Source organism: Plecotus auritus, assembly GCF_963455305.1.
Source record: "Plecotus auritus genome assembly, chromosome: 4".
NCBI lineage: Eukaryota > Metazoa > Chordata > Mammalia > Chiroptera > Vespertilionidae > Plecotus > Plecotus auritus.
In genome coordinates this window covers 74,693,324-74,707,411 of record NC_137775.1, presented here as the reverse complement: position 1 = coordinate 74,707,411, position 14,088 = coordinate 74,693,324, and the positions used below count along the sequence as shown (strand labels likewise).

At 35.3% G+C, this 14,088-nt stretch overlaps 1 protein-coding gene across 1 annotated transcript in view; it reads right to left on the bottom strand.

Moving 5' to 3' along the window:
• Positions 1–14,088, bottom strand: part of EYS (eyes shut homolog) — a gene marked incomplete at both ends in the record, with an annotated part of 1,444,019 nt that overhangs the window by 913,607 nt on the left and 516,324 nt on the right. The window contains 2 exon segments of the mRNA XM_080665107.1: positions 6,308–6,386; positions 7,349–7,520. Of these exon segments, the coding sequence (XP_080521233.1) occupies positions 6,308–6,386; positions 7,349–7,520 (251 nt within the window).

Below are 14,088 nucleotides of genomic sequence, written 5' to 3'. Positions count from 1 at the left end.
AATTCCAGAAATTAAAGAAATAAAAAGCTGGTGTATTCATGGAATAATGTTGTAGACCATGGCAATCTAGACAATTAAGCAAGACCCCAATGCTACAATTACTCAACTTGCATTCAAAATGCCGTGCCAGGAAATGCACAGGAGTGCGAGAGCACCAGAGCAGTGACACATTCATTGTGGACTGCTTAGCCAGAGCAAACCACCAGACTGACTAGTAAACATGCCAGTTATCTCTATGACAGTTGTGTTCTCTCTGAGGTGTATAGTTTAATTCCAAAAATTTGTCCTATGATCTCTGTACTTCCCAGAAGTGTAGAAATGTATTATTTGACATTGTCTATATCATAAAACATTTCTCTCATAGAATCTTTCCTTTTAGCTTTGCTGTTTTTAAAGTAGTGGGATACTTTCTTCAAATAATATCTTGGAAAACAGAGTATGAGTTCAACCAAAGAACTTGTATGCATATATGCATGACCCATGGACACAGACAATAGAGTGGTGATGCCTGGTGTGGGGGACAGGGGCAGGCTAGAAAGGGTCACGTTTGTACTCTAACTTGGCAAAATGAGGTGTCAAACATGGACAAGCAACCCAAAAGATGGAGAACACTTTATAAGGAATCTGTAGCTTTGAAGGGACATGACTGGTGTGTGTTTAAGAGAAGCCTTGACCCCACTTGTTTTGCTCTTCTCATTTAGATTTGACTTTGCTCTTGCAAGAATCGTGTAGAGAGCGCCTGGGAAGGCACATGGGCATTCTTTAATTATTGTCAGCTGTACCCAAGGTGACAGGCAAAGCCTCCTTTTGGATACACATTTACCAAAAAGGCAGATGTGTTATCAGCACTGACTCTTACCTTTGCCCAGGTGTCAGAGAGTGGGCTTTGATATGTAAATCCAGTCAAGCACCAGGAATGCTCTGGGCCTACTCAAGAATGCAAATAGTCTCCTTTGTCTTGATTTTTGGTGAAACTTCCTGGTATTTGGGGGTATAAAATAAACATGCTGTATCGGCTCTGGGTCACTGTCTCTCCAGCAGAAGAGAGCAGTGGTCCCACCTGGTTCCCAGCTTTTTCCTTCTATCTCTGTATCTTGTCTCTTTCTTTTATTTCTCAATCCCCAGCCCCTCTACTCAAAGAACCGGATCATCTCTCTTTCCAAGCTGGATGCGAAAAGAGAGACCCCGTCATAGAACAGTGAAAGACATCTGCCCCTAACATAGAGTTTCAAGATTTATAGACCAGAGCAAATAAAGAAATAGGTAGAGAAAAATATCAGGAAGAACATGTAAGAAAAGATTTCTAATAAACACAGAAGTATGTGTGAAAGGAATAGGCTATGAGGCCAAAAGGACACACACACATACACACATACACACACACACACACACACACACAAGCAAGAGAGTATTAATAATTATTTCCTAATATGAACTAGTGTTTGATTAACTCTATTTTCTGCATCTAAGGTACATAAATAATTTTTTAAGAGCAATACACTTAAAATATCTCAAATTCTCATCAAGAGGATACTGACTAAATAAATATGGTACCTCTAAGCCATGTAATATTAATAAGGATAAAGTAGAACTATATATGTTAATGTAGACTAATCTGCAATGGTAGATTAGGTAGGAAACCAAGGTACTCTGAATGTGTGATAAATATCCCCGTTTATGAGATCTTCTTTATTTCAAATATGTGTTTTCAACCAAAAGAGAGAGAGAGATTCTGTACAATGAATGACTTGTGGGAAACAGCTAGAAATTTGCTGGGGGATTCCAACTCAAACCTTATCCTGAAAAGCATACTTATGAATGCATCATTTATTACAAATTAAAAGACAGTGAGAAAAATACTAAGTAATGTTAAAAAATGGTTTTATTGATTTTAGAGAAAGAGGAAGGGAGAGGGAGTGAGAAAGAGAAACACCAGTTGACTGCCTCCTACACACCCCCTACTGGGGATCGAACTCACATCCCAGGCATGTGTCCTGACAGGAAATCAAACCAGCAACCTATTGGTGCATGGGACTATTCTCAAACAATTGAGCTACAACAGGCCAGGGCTAGAATAACTTTTTTACTAAATCCCTTTCAAACTTGTCACAAACCACATAACCTTTAGGGGAAATCTCAGTAAGTTTGGATACATCAACCTTTTGAATGTCAATATGCACTATATATTGATTAAACATTAACAAAAAATTAGCAAAGTGTATATAATGTATATGATAGACAAAAGGTGAATAATCTTATTATATAAGAAGACTTTTATAAATGTCAGCTTACATTTGAGGAAATACAAATACAAGCACACACACTTTTTTTTCTTTAATCCTTTTCTTTCTGTTTAGATAACTTCTTTTAGTTCTTCTTTAGATTAGATATGCTGGTGATAAATTCTTAGTTTTCCTTTATCCTAGAATCTCTTGATTCCTTCTATTCTGTTTTCATGTTTTCTTTATTTTATTTTAGTACTTTTACTATATATTTATAATTTGCTGTAGTACTCAAAACAACATATCAGCTCTATTGTGGCAGTTATCCACAGTCTCAACAAAATAAAGGGAAGTGTTTGCTATGTATATCACCCTTCTCTCTTTTCTTTCATCTGTGTGTGTGTGTGTGTGTGTGTATACAGAATTGAGTTAATTGCATTTTGAAAAACCACTGCATCCATTTCACACCTGATCACGAGTTTGTTTTTCTCTAGCATTGATTCTAATTTTTAAAATTTACTTCAAATTATCGGATTGACAAAAGAAAAAAAAAAAGAGTTTGCTTGTATTTTTCTCCCTCCAACCCTAGCATAAACTTTGTTTTTTCTTTCTTCAAGGAGCTTTAGATCTGACCACCTGTTCCATTGTTGACCTGAGTGTTTTCAATCAGCACTGCCCAAGTTTGTCCATTGCTCTTGACTCTTTAGCCTGGAAAGACAGACTTGGACATTAATTCATAATGCCCTTCAAAGGTTGTTGTCTGTGCATTGCAACATAGAGAGAGCTATAATAAATAGGTCAGCTAAGTAAGAAACATATCTATATCTCCAACTAATTGTCAGAAGGTATGTCCGAAAGTTTTTATACTGTGGTTTCCCATAGATATTAAATATTCAATGTTTGAAGAGTAAATAGCAATAAGTACATTTAGCGTGCCCTTAATGTATTAGTACAGAAAGGATGATTAAAATAAAACATCATCTATATATATAAAAGCCTAATATGGAAATTGTCCCCTTGGGAGTTCAACTGGGAGACTGGGAGTTCGATCGCTTGCTATGACGTGTGATGACCCCCAGGGGGCGGCACGGAATGAAGGGAGGCCCCTGCCAGCAGCTGGAATCATGCACCAGGCCTCTAGTTGAATTATAATAATTAATATAGATGGCAAAATTAGATTTTAAAAGGTAGGGAAAACAGAATAGTTATCTCTAATACTATGTTTAGAAAACTTAGTGCATAAAATATAAGGCGTTTCAAATCTGTAGAGAAATTTTAGGTTAAATTTAGATAATAGTTCTTGGGAAAATAAATTATACTTTTGAAAAAGTAAATCAAATCACTGACTTCTTTCATCCTAACAATATATTCACGATGAGTTATGGTATTAAAAGTCTTATCAATGCTAAAATTATTGAAGATGAATACAATAAGAATTTTATTTAAATATTGCTATATAAAAGCACTTTCTAAAAAGAGATGCAAACCTAGTTATTAAAAAAGTTAAATAAAAACATAAAAATTTTCATAGTATATTAGTTTTATAAAGCTTTAGTGAAGATTTGCAATTTTGCAGAATCTAGTGGATTTTATTCATAATTGTAAATACTATATACCAACCAAAAAGAAAAAGACAAGCAAGCCCAAAGAAAAGTTCTATTAACCAAAGACTATGGCTACACAATGCACAAAGATCTACAAATGACAAATAACTATATGGAAAGGTGCTAAATCTTCATAGTAACCTAGGAAAATGTAAATTAAAGTAAGGAAGAGAGATAAATTTTCCTCATCAAATTGGTCAACACTTGTAAAAAGTATGTATTCATTTAATAGGATACAGGAAAACTGGTATGCTCATTCTCTCAGTAAATAAATACAACTTTTCAACACTTATTTAGAATCCTTTTTAGCTATTAAAAACAATGGGTTAGGACTCAATTATAATGGAAAGGTTCCTATAATATAATAGTTAAAACAATTGGTTTTCCCAGCTTCCAAAACTGTGATAAATAAATGTCTGTTGTTTAAGCAACCCTGTCTATGGTATTTTGCTTACAACTCTGAACAGATTAAGGGAGGTGGAATGGTGAGAAGACTTTAAGAGGCCTTGTGTTTGAAATAAAATGGGTGGAGATTGTACAATCTGACTGCCATCTGTCAAGAAATGATTCCAATTCCCTGGAAGATGTAGTAAGAGTTAAAACTGCTGGGCAAGGGGCCAATAAAAGGCAGCATAAGACAAAGCAGTGGCATCAAAGACCCAGTCATGTCCTCTTTGCTTCTCCGATGATTCATAGCCCTTGCCTATTAATTGAAAAATTGCCCAAAATGAAGCGACGGAGTAGAGAGAGTCCACCATGAATTGGCCAGACTGTCTTTTCTCCTATTTGTGAATTTTAAGAATAAATGAGGTAGCATCTTCAGTGCAATTTTATATATCTTAATAAATACTTTGAAATTCATAAATATAAAGTATTTATTGATATGGAAAAGTATCTACTAGTAAATATATAATTACATGAAAAATTGCACTATATAACATGATACCCTGTTTTAATTGTGATATTTTATTTACATGTGTTTATGCATAGAAAAATGTCTTAAAGTTCATATTCCTCATTACACTTGTTTTTCTCCAGAAAAAAGTCACTAAAGCACAATTTTATGTAAAAATATTAGAAATAAATCTAGACAATTTTAGCAATTCTTCTCATAGCAATATATGTAAATACTAATATATACAAATTCATTTATATAAACACATATTTATTTATTTATTTATTTATATATTTCATTCATTCAGAAGAATGCCACATTTATACTAGCAAGAGACAGTTTTTAGAGATTACTGCAGGCAATATATGCAACCACACAAAGAAGATATATGCTTCATATACCAGGAAATTTAGTAACTAAAACATGTCCTTTTCCAAGTTATGTATGGTTTTCATTATTTAGAATAAAATCAACATAATATCAATGAATAATTAAGCTTTTAAAAATACGATGTGTGTCAGAAAATGCGCTAATTGATTTACATGCATTATCTAATTTAATTACCACAACAATCTAAGAAGCAGTTGCTATGATAACCCTCACTGAATAGCTAAAACATGATTTCAGAATGTAAGTACATAATTTGTTCAAGAACACACTGAAGGTAAGTAGGAAAATAGAGGTCAATCATCTTTCCCCTTAATGCCTTTAAGTACCCCATCACTCTCTCCAAAGGATCATTTACTGAGTATCTATGACCTCTTATGTACATGACCATACAATGACCCTATGATGTATAAACTGTATTTTACTAAGGTAGGAGAGAGGAACAGAAAGGATTTAAATAAAATATCCACAGTCTCAATATGCTGAAGGCTTCTTTAGTCCCTATGCTTCCTTCCTTTACCATGTCCCTGTTAGAGGGAAGGATTTGGAAGAACTCCCCATTATCCAGAAAGGCTCATGAGATTCTCATGTCCCAGGAATAGTCGCAAACTTCATGCAAACAACATTTCCCAACAGATTAGGCATTCCACATAAAATACCATATGTCCATTAGATCACATTGGACTCCTGAATACTGGAAGAAAGATCCTGAGAGTACTGTAGGTGTTAATGATTGCTACATGTACCCACCTCTGGGCATATCCACCTAGTATTTATTTATTTGTGTGTGTGTGTGTGTGTGTGTGTGTGTGTGTGTGTGTGTGTGTGTGTTATCTGGATCATTGAATCCTCTCTTATCCCTACACATCCACAGACACCTGTGTATTCTAAGAGTAGAGAGAGGTAGGCATGTGGCAAATTATAAACCTTGTAAGGTACTTTGTTCAATGACCATATCCAGAATTTAGTTTAATGAAGGCTCCAGATTTCAGAAGTTTAAAATAACAAGAGACAGAGGGGAAAAGGCAAAAAGAATCTGTGATGTTTGTTTGAAGAAACTGAAAAATTCCAAAAAAAAAATGGTGAGGAACTGAGTAGTTAAATCATTAATAATTGAAGAAATAACTCTGAAATCTACAGCAAGTAGTTTGATTGTTCTTTTGAATTACTTTAGATTTAATCAAAATTATTCAACTTACATTAATCTTGATCTCATATCTTGAGCTAGTCCATTCTGTATCGCAGGAGCATTGATATTCATTAGTGACATCTGTGCACCTGAAACATAGAATTACATTTTTAAGTAAATAAGACATTAAAGCATAAATTCAAGAGAGTTTAAACATTTAGAATTGCTCTTTTCCAGTTCAGGAAAATAAAACCAAAACCCAAAAAACAAACACACATACACACACATTCCCATGAACAGAAGGCAGTCTATTCCGGTATCTTATCCTTCAAGGTGACTGGGCTGAAAGAATAAATCAATTTTCATTTTTGCCATCTTCCCCATGGCAATGAAAAGAAAGAAGAGTTCTAGAAGATCTACAGTACGTGTAGGGCTAATATAGGAAACTGAAGGCAGCTATGGCTGAACTCTATTGCAATGAGCTATCCATCTTCATCCTGCCTTCCCTTTGTACAAAGTCAGTGGCAGGACTAGGAAAAAACAAGTAATAATAATGCTGCAAAGGCAACTTGGTGCATCTGAAAGACATTCTTCTTTGTCACTTGCATCTAGAAACGCCCCTATTCTGGATTTGCATAAAACTAATGTGCTATCAATGAGCAGAAGTGTTATTATACAATTCCATAAAGAAATCCACAAAATAGCTTACATGCACATAGGGATGAAAGAACCAGTTTACTTAGGAACATATTAAATACTAAGTGTGTGGTATTATCCCTCCACAGAGCAAATAATAGAATGTCTTCTCATCCTACCTGCTGCTTCTATTACTGTGAGCAGTTACCTTTAAGTATATTAAAGCCCAATTAATCTGCATTTATTGAAATTTATGCTAATGTGTAGAAATAAAAGAAGGGCAGAGAAAATGTATCAGTGCATTGCATTAAGTAGAACAGATAGCATCTGTCATCTTAACTATACTTAGCTTTAGTTTTATGAAGGAGCATAATTAAAATTAACTTTATCAACTTTCCCTTGACATTAAGTCTTAAGTATTGTGAGTTAAATATACTCTCTGAGATTTAATAATAGAAAAAACAAAAATAGCTACCTTCCCTGCAGATAAGGATTTGAGAGGCAATCATTTGCATTTGTTTCACAGTGTGTTCCAGAAAAGCCACTCTTGCAGTCACAGGTATAATGAATGATGCCATCAATACAAGCTCTATCATGGAGACAGGGTTTTGATAGACATTCATCTATATTTACTTCACAAGTGATGCCTACATAGAAGAAACAAAACAAAACATGAGCCTATTTATAAGCCAAACACAAAAGTTTGTTCATTATGATAAATGTCACCAAGAAATCAAGGCTCCCTTCCTGTAAAGATAATTTGACATCTTGTAGCAAAACAAACAAACAAATAAATAAATACAATTTTAAGGTTAAATGTGTTTAGGTATGAACCCTCAGAATACTAATTTAATGTGAATGAGAAAAATAAACCACCAGCTTAATCTACTTAAAAGATTATCTTCCAGTATGAGTTCTTTATTGTGAATATTAGTGAAGTAATGAATTATATCAAGTTATCACTATGAATATTAGTTCCTACATTTTTTGGTAATGATTCTTGAAAATCAAATATTTATTACCTACAGGAATTAAGGATTAGAAGTTTTCTAAATTTGGTCCTGGTGACTCTATTAATGGGCTATCTGAGATTTCTACTAGTAAATGTAATCTAACTTTGGCTAAATACCTAGTGTTTTCAAAGGCCAAGTTTTGAATATTTATTAAGCACCTACCATGCACCACCTCTGTGCTCAAGTAGAAGTACACAAAAAATTCCACAAAAGAGAGGAAGAACAACATGTTAATCCAGAAACATGTCAGAGAGACAATTTTTATAGATAGAAAACATCTAGAGAAAAACATAAGCAAAGCTTAATGGAAAGGTAGACTGTGTTTTAGGTTTCACATGATGCAGATATTAGGAAAAAGTAGAGGATCATTATAAAATGTTTAGATGAATCCCTTTATTCATTGTGTCCATCTACTAACAAAAACTACCATTACTGGTGTGCCAGGCCTTGTGCTGAAGGCTTTACACACATTATTTTAATTAATGCTCATCAAACATGAAGGGAGATATTAACTTTAAACCACTATTGAGTACACAAGGGTTTGGAGAGTGTCAATCACTCTTCCAGATCACATAGGCCATTGCAGCAGATAAGGATTCAAATCATATTCTCTGTAACTTGTACTTCTAATCATTAGTTTAAATGGACTATTTTGCAACTACTGATATGTGCACAAGTTGTTATGCTGAGTAGTACAATGTACACTGTTAAAAGCATGACAACAGGCCCCAAATGGAGTAACTTATGCTAAGCCTCATGTCACCAAACTGACACTTAATTACAGTTTTAGCTCTCCCAGTAATGGAATCTTAAGCCAATCAATCAGAAATAGCCCAAACAGCACTAGTTATGTAATCTATCTGATAGACAGATGCCATCCCCTGAGGGAAAGTACAAGCATACCTGAGAGACACTGTGGGCTTGGTTCCAGACCACAGCAATAAAGTGAGTCACACACATTTTCTGGTTTTCCTGTGCATGTATAAGCTATAGTTACATTATACTGTAGTCTATTAAGTGTGCAATAGAATTATGTCTAAAATTTTTTATGTCTAAAAAATAACAATGCACATATGTAATTAAAAATACTTTATTGCTAAAAAAATGTTAACTATCATCTGAGCCTTCAGCAAGTCATAATCTTTTTGACAGTGAAGAGTCTTGCCTCAGTGTTGATGATTGCTGCCTGATCAGGGTGGTGGTTGCTAAAGGTTGGGGTGGCTGTGACGATTTCTTAAAATAACACAACAATGAAGTTTGCCACATCGATTGATTCTACCTTTCATGAACGATTTCTCTGTACAACGTGGTGGATGTTTGACAGCATTTTACCCACAAGAGAACTTTTTTTTCCCCAAATTGGAATCAATTCTTTTAAACCATGCCACGGTTTCAACATAGTAGATGCAATATTCTAAATCTTGTTATTTTGATTATCCTCACAGCATCTCAACCAGGAGTATATTCCATCTCAGGAAACAACTTTCTTTGCTCATCTATAAGAAGCAGCTCCTCATCCATTAACAGGAGTGTATCCTCACCCTCGTCATGAGACTGCAGCAGCAATCCAGTCACCTCTGCAGGGTTCACTTCTAATCCTGGTGCTCTTGGTATTTCCACCACAACTTCAGTTCCTTCCTCTGCTGAAGTCTTAAACCACTTAAAGTCATCTGTGAAGATTGGACCAACTTCCACCAAACTCCTGTTAATGTTGATATTTTACCTCTTCCCATGACTCATGAATGTTTTTAACAGCATCTAGAATGGTGAATCCTTTCCACAAGGATTTCAATTTACTCTGCCCAGATCCATCAGAGAAATCACTATCTATGGCATCTATAGCCTTACAAAAAGTATTTCTTTAATAATAGGACTTGAAAGTTGAAATTACTCCAAATGGATGTGGTGTTAGCAAGCATCAAAATGACATAAATTTTGTTGTGCATCCCCATCAGAGCTCTTGGGTAACCAGGTGCATTGTCAATGAGCAGTAATATTTTATAAGACTTTTTTTTCACACTAGTAGAACTCAACAGTGGGCTTAAAATATTCAGTAAATCATATTGTATTGCTGTCATCCAGTCTTCATGGTTCCATTTGTAGAACATGGGGAGAGTAGATTTACAATAATTCTTAAGGGCCCTAGGTTTTCAGAATGACAAATGAGCATTGGCTTCAATTTAAAATAACAAGCTTCATTAGCCTCTAACATGAAAGTCAGCCTGTACTTGGAAGCTAGGCATTGCCTTCTCCTATCTAGCTATGAAAGTCCTAGATGGCATCATTTTCCAATAGAAAACTAATTCATCTACACTGAAACTCTGATATTTGATGTAGCCACCTTCATGAATCATTTCAGCTAGATATCTGGATAACTCGCTACAGATTCTACATCAATTTTGCCTTGTACTTTTACATTTTGGAAATGGCTTCTTTCTTTACTCCTCTTTAATCCTCTTAAACCAAACTCTGCTAATGTCACATTTTCTTCTGCAGCTTTCTCACCTCTTTCACCCTCCGTAGAACTAGAGAATTAGGCTCTTGCTCTGGATTAGGCTTTGGTTAAAGGAAATGTTGTAGCTGGATTGACTATCCAGGCCACTAAAACTTTTCCATATCAGCAATAAGGATGTTTGGCTTTCTTATCATTCATGTGTTCACTAGAGTAGAAATTTTAATTTCCTTCAAAAACTTTTCTTTTGCATTCACAACTTGGTGCAGGAGGCCTAGCTTTTAACCTATCTTGGTTTCCACAGGCCTTCCTTACTTCCTTACTCAATCATTTCTAGCTTTTGAGTAAAGTGTGAGATGTGTGACTCTGAGAGGCCACTGAGGGTTACTAATTGGCCTAATTTCAGAAGTGTTGTATCTCAGGAAATAGGAAAGTCCAAGGAAAGATGCGAGATGGGAGAACAGGTGATCAGTGAAGCAGTCAGAACACACAGACCTAGGTTCATTGTCTCATATGGGTGCAGTTCATGGTTCCCCAAACAATTACAATAGTAGCATCAAAGGTCACTGATCACAGATCACCATCACGCATAATGAAAAACTTTGAAATATTGTGAGAATTACCAATATGTAACACAGAGACATGAAGTGAGAAAAATGCTGCTGGGAAAATGGTGCCGATTTATTTGCTCAGTGCAGGGTGGCCACAAACCCGCAATTTGTAAAAGCAAACAAAAATGATATCTGAGAAGGACAATAAAGCAAAGCACAATAAAACTTTGTCTTTAACTTAGAATAAGCAACTCACTTTTTTGTTTAGTATAACTTCCTTATTCCTGCTCTCTTTAGGCTATGAGGGTCATTCGTTTTATACAGCTCCCTCAGAGCTCCTGTCTACTACATTGAATGTGGCTCATTTCAAATAGTTGTTTGCTCAAATAAACTTTTATAATTTGTAATATGCCTCACTTTATCTTTTAATAGTTACAAGAGTAAAGGATAGCTCTTATAGCCAAGAATGTAATATCTAGTTGGAAATTAAGATAAGCTTATAAAAGAACACACTATTACGATGCTTATAGTTATAAATAAGCTAGAAGGAAATAAACATAAATTTATAAACAAATACACTTCTTACCATGAAAAAATATAATAATAATAGTAATAATAATAATAGCTGATATTTGGAGACCTTATTATGTGCCAAGTACTATTGAACATGTTGTATAAATCAATGCATTTAAACTTTATTATAATTTTCTGGCATGGAAAATACTTTTCCCACTTTTTGGAATAAAAAAAAATGAGGCACAAATTGTCACAGCTAGTAAATATTAGTCAAATCTGCAGTGGTATTTCAGAGGCCCATCAAAATTTATGTTTAGGATATAGTTTAAACAGGCATAATAGCTTAGATGAGGTGAAGAAAGAAGGTAGGAAAGAAAGAAAGAAAGAAAGAAAGAAAGAAAGAAAGAAAGAAAGAAAGAAAGAAAGAAAGAAAGAAAGAAGATAAAGAAGGAAGGAAGGAAGGAAGGAAGGAAGGAAGGAAGGAAGGAAGGAAGAAAAAAAGAAGGAAGGAAGGAAGGAAGGAAGGAAGGAAGGAAGGAAGGAAGGAAGGAAGGAAGAAAGAAAGAAAGAAAGAAAGAAAGAAAGAAAGAAAGAAAGAAAGAAAGAAAGAAAGCCCTTTTTCTAAATCTTAGTGGCTCACGACTAAGTTTATTTCTCACTCATACTCCAAACCAAGGTGAACTAGAGATCTACTTTATCTTTATTCTGGGACCCAGGCTAATGGAGCGTCTTCTACCTGGGATATTGTCATCATTGCTGCAAAGGGAAAGAGGCAATTGGGAAACATACACTGTGCTTAAATCTCCCACCAGCATTTTTTTCTTTATTGATTAAGGTATTACATATGTGTCCTTATCCCCCCATTGCTCCCCCACACCCCCACTCATGCTCTCACCCCCTGGTGTCTGTGTCCATTGGTTAGGCTTATATGCATGCATACAAGTCCTTTGGTTGATCTCTCCCCCTTTCCTCACCCTCCCCTACCTTCCCTCTGAGGTTTGATGGTCTGATCAATGCTTCTCTGTCTCTGGATCTGTTTTTGTTCATCAGTTTATGTTGTTCATTATATTCCACAAATGAGTAAGATCATGTGATATTTATCTTTCTCTGACTGGCTTATTTCACCTAGCATAATGCTCTCCAGGTCCATCCATGCTGTTGCAAATGGTAGGAATTCCTTCCTGTTCATAGCAGCATGGTATTCTATTGTGTAGATGTACCACAGTTTTTTAATCCACTCATCTGCTGATGGGCACTTAGGCTGTTTCCAAATCTTAGCTATGGTAAATTGTGTTGCTATGAACATAGGGTTGCATATATCCTTTCTGACTGGTGTTTCTAGTTGCTTGGGATATATTCCTAGAAGTGGGATCACTGTTTCAAATGGGAGTTCCATTTTTACTTTTTTTGAGGAAACTGTATACTGTTCTCCACAGTGGCTGCACCAATCTGCATTCCCACCAGCAGTGCAAGAGGGTTCCTTTTTCTCTGCATCCTCACCAGCACTTGTCATTTGTTGATGATAGCCATTCTGACAGGTGTGAGATGGTACCGCATTGTCGTTTTGATTTGCATCTCTCAGATGATTAGTGACTTTGAGCATGTTTTCATTTGTCTCTTGGCCTTCCTTATGTCCTCTTTCAAAAAGTATCTATTTACTAGTAGATCCGTTGCCCATTTTTTGATTGGGTTGTTTATCTTCCTTTTGTTAAGTTTTATGAGTTCCCCGTAAATGTTGGAGATTACCTTGTTCATGGATTGGTAGAATTAACATCATTAAAATGTCCATACTACCCAAAGCAATCTATAGATTCAATGCAATCCCCATTAAAATACCAATGGCATATTTCACAGACCTAGAACAAAATCTCCAAAAATTCATCTGGAATAAAAACAAAAACAAAAAACAACCCAAAATAGCTGCAACAATCCTGAGAAAGAAGAACAAAGTAGGAGGGATCTCAGTACCAGGTATCAAGCTGTATTACAAAGCCACTGTTCTCAAAACTGCCTGGTACTGGCACAAGAACAGTGGAATAGACCAATGGAATAGAATAGAGAACCCAGAAATCAAACCACTATGCTCAATTAATATTTGACAAAGGAAGCAAGAACATACAATGGAGTCAAGACAGTCTCTTCAATAAATGGTGTTGAGAAAATTGGACAGATACATGCAAAAAATGAAACTAGACCACCAACTTACACCATACACAAAAATAAATTCAAAATGGATAAAGGACTTAAACATAAGATGGGAAACCATAAAAATTATTAGAGGGATCCACAGGCAGCAAAATCTCAAACATATGCCGAAGCAATATCTTCACCGATACAGCTCCTAGGGCAATGGAAACTAAAGAGAAAATAAACAAATGGGACTACATCAAAATGAAAAGCTTCTGTACAAAAAAGAAACCATCAACTAAACAACAAGAAAGCCCACTGCATGGGAGAATAATATTTGCCAATGTTATCACCCACCAACATTTCATTTGCCATCCAGGTTACCTGACCAAGCCCTACACAAATGCTGTAGGAATGAGGGTTCTCATTCTCTTTACTCTACTAGGAAAGGCCAGATATTTGTGACAACAGCAATATTTAGTGCAGACACATTAATTACTTAAGCTTCTCATTTGTAAATGAGTGTTATTTATTAGTCCATCTTAAGTTTATTAAG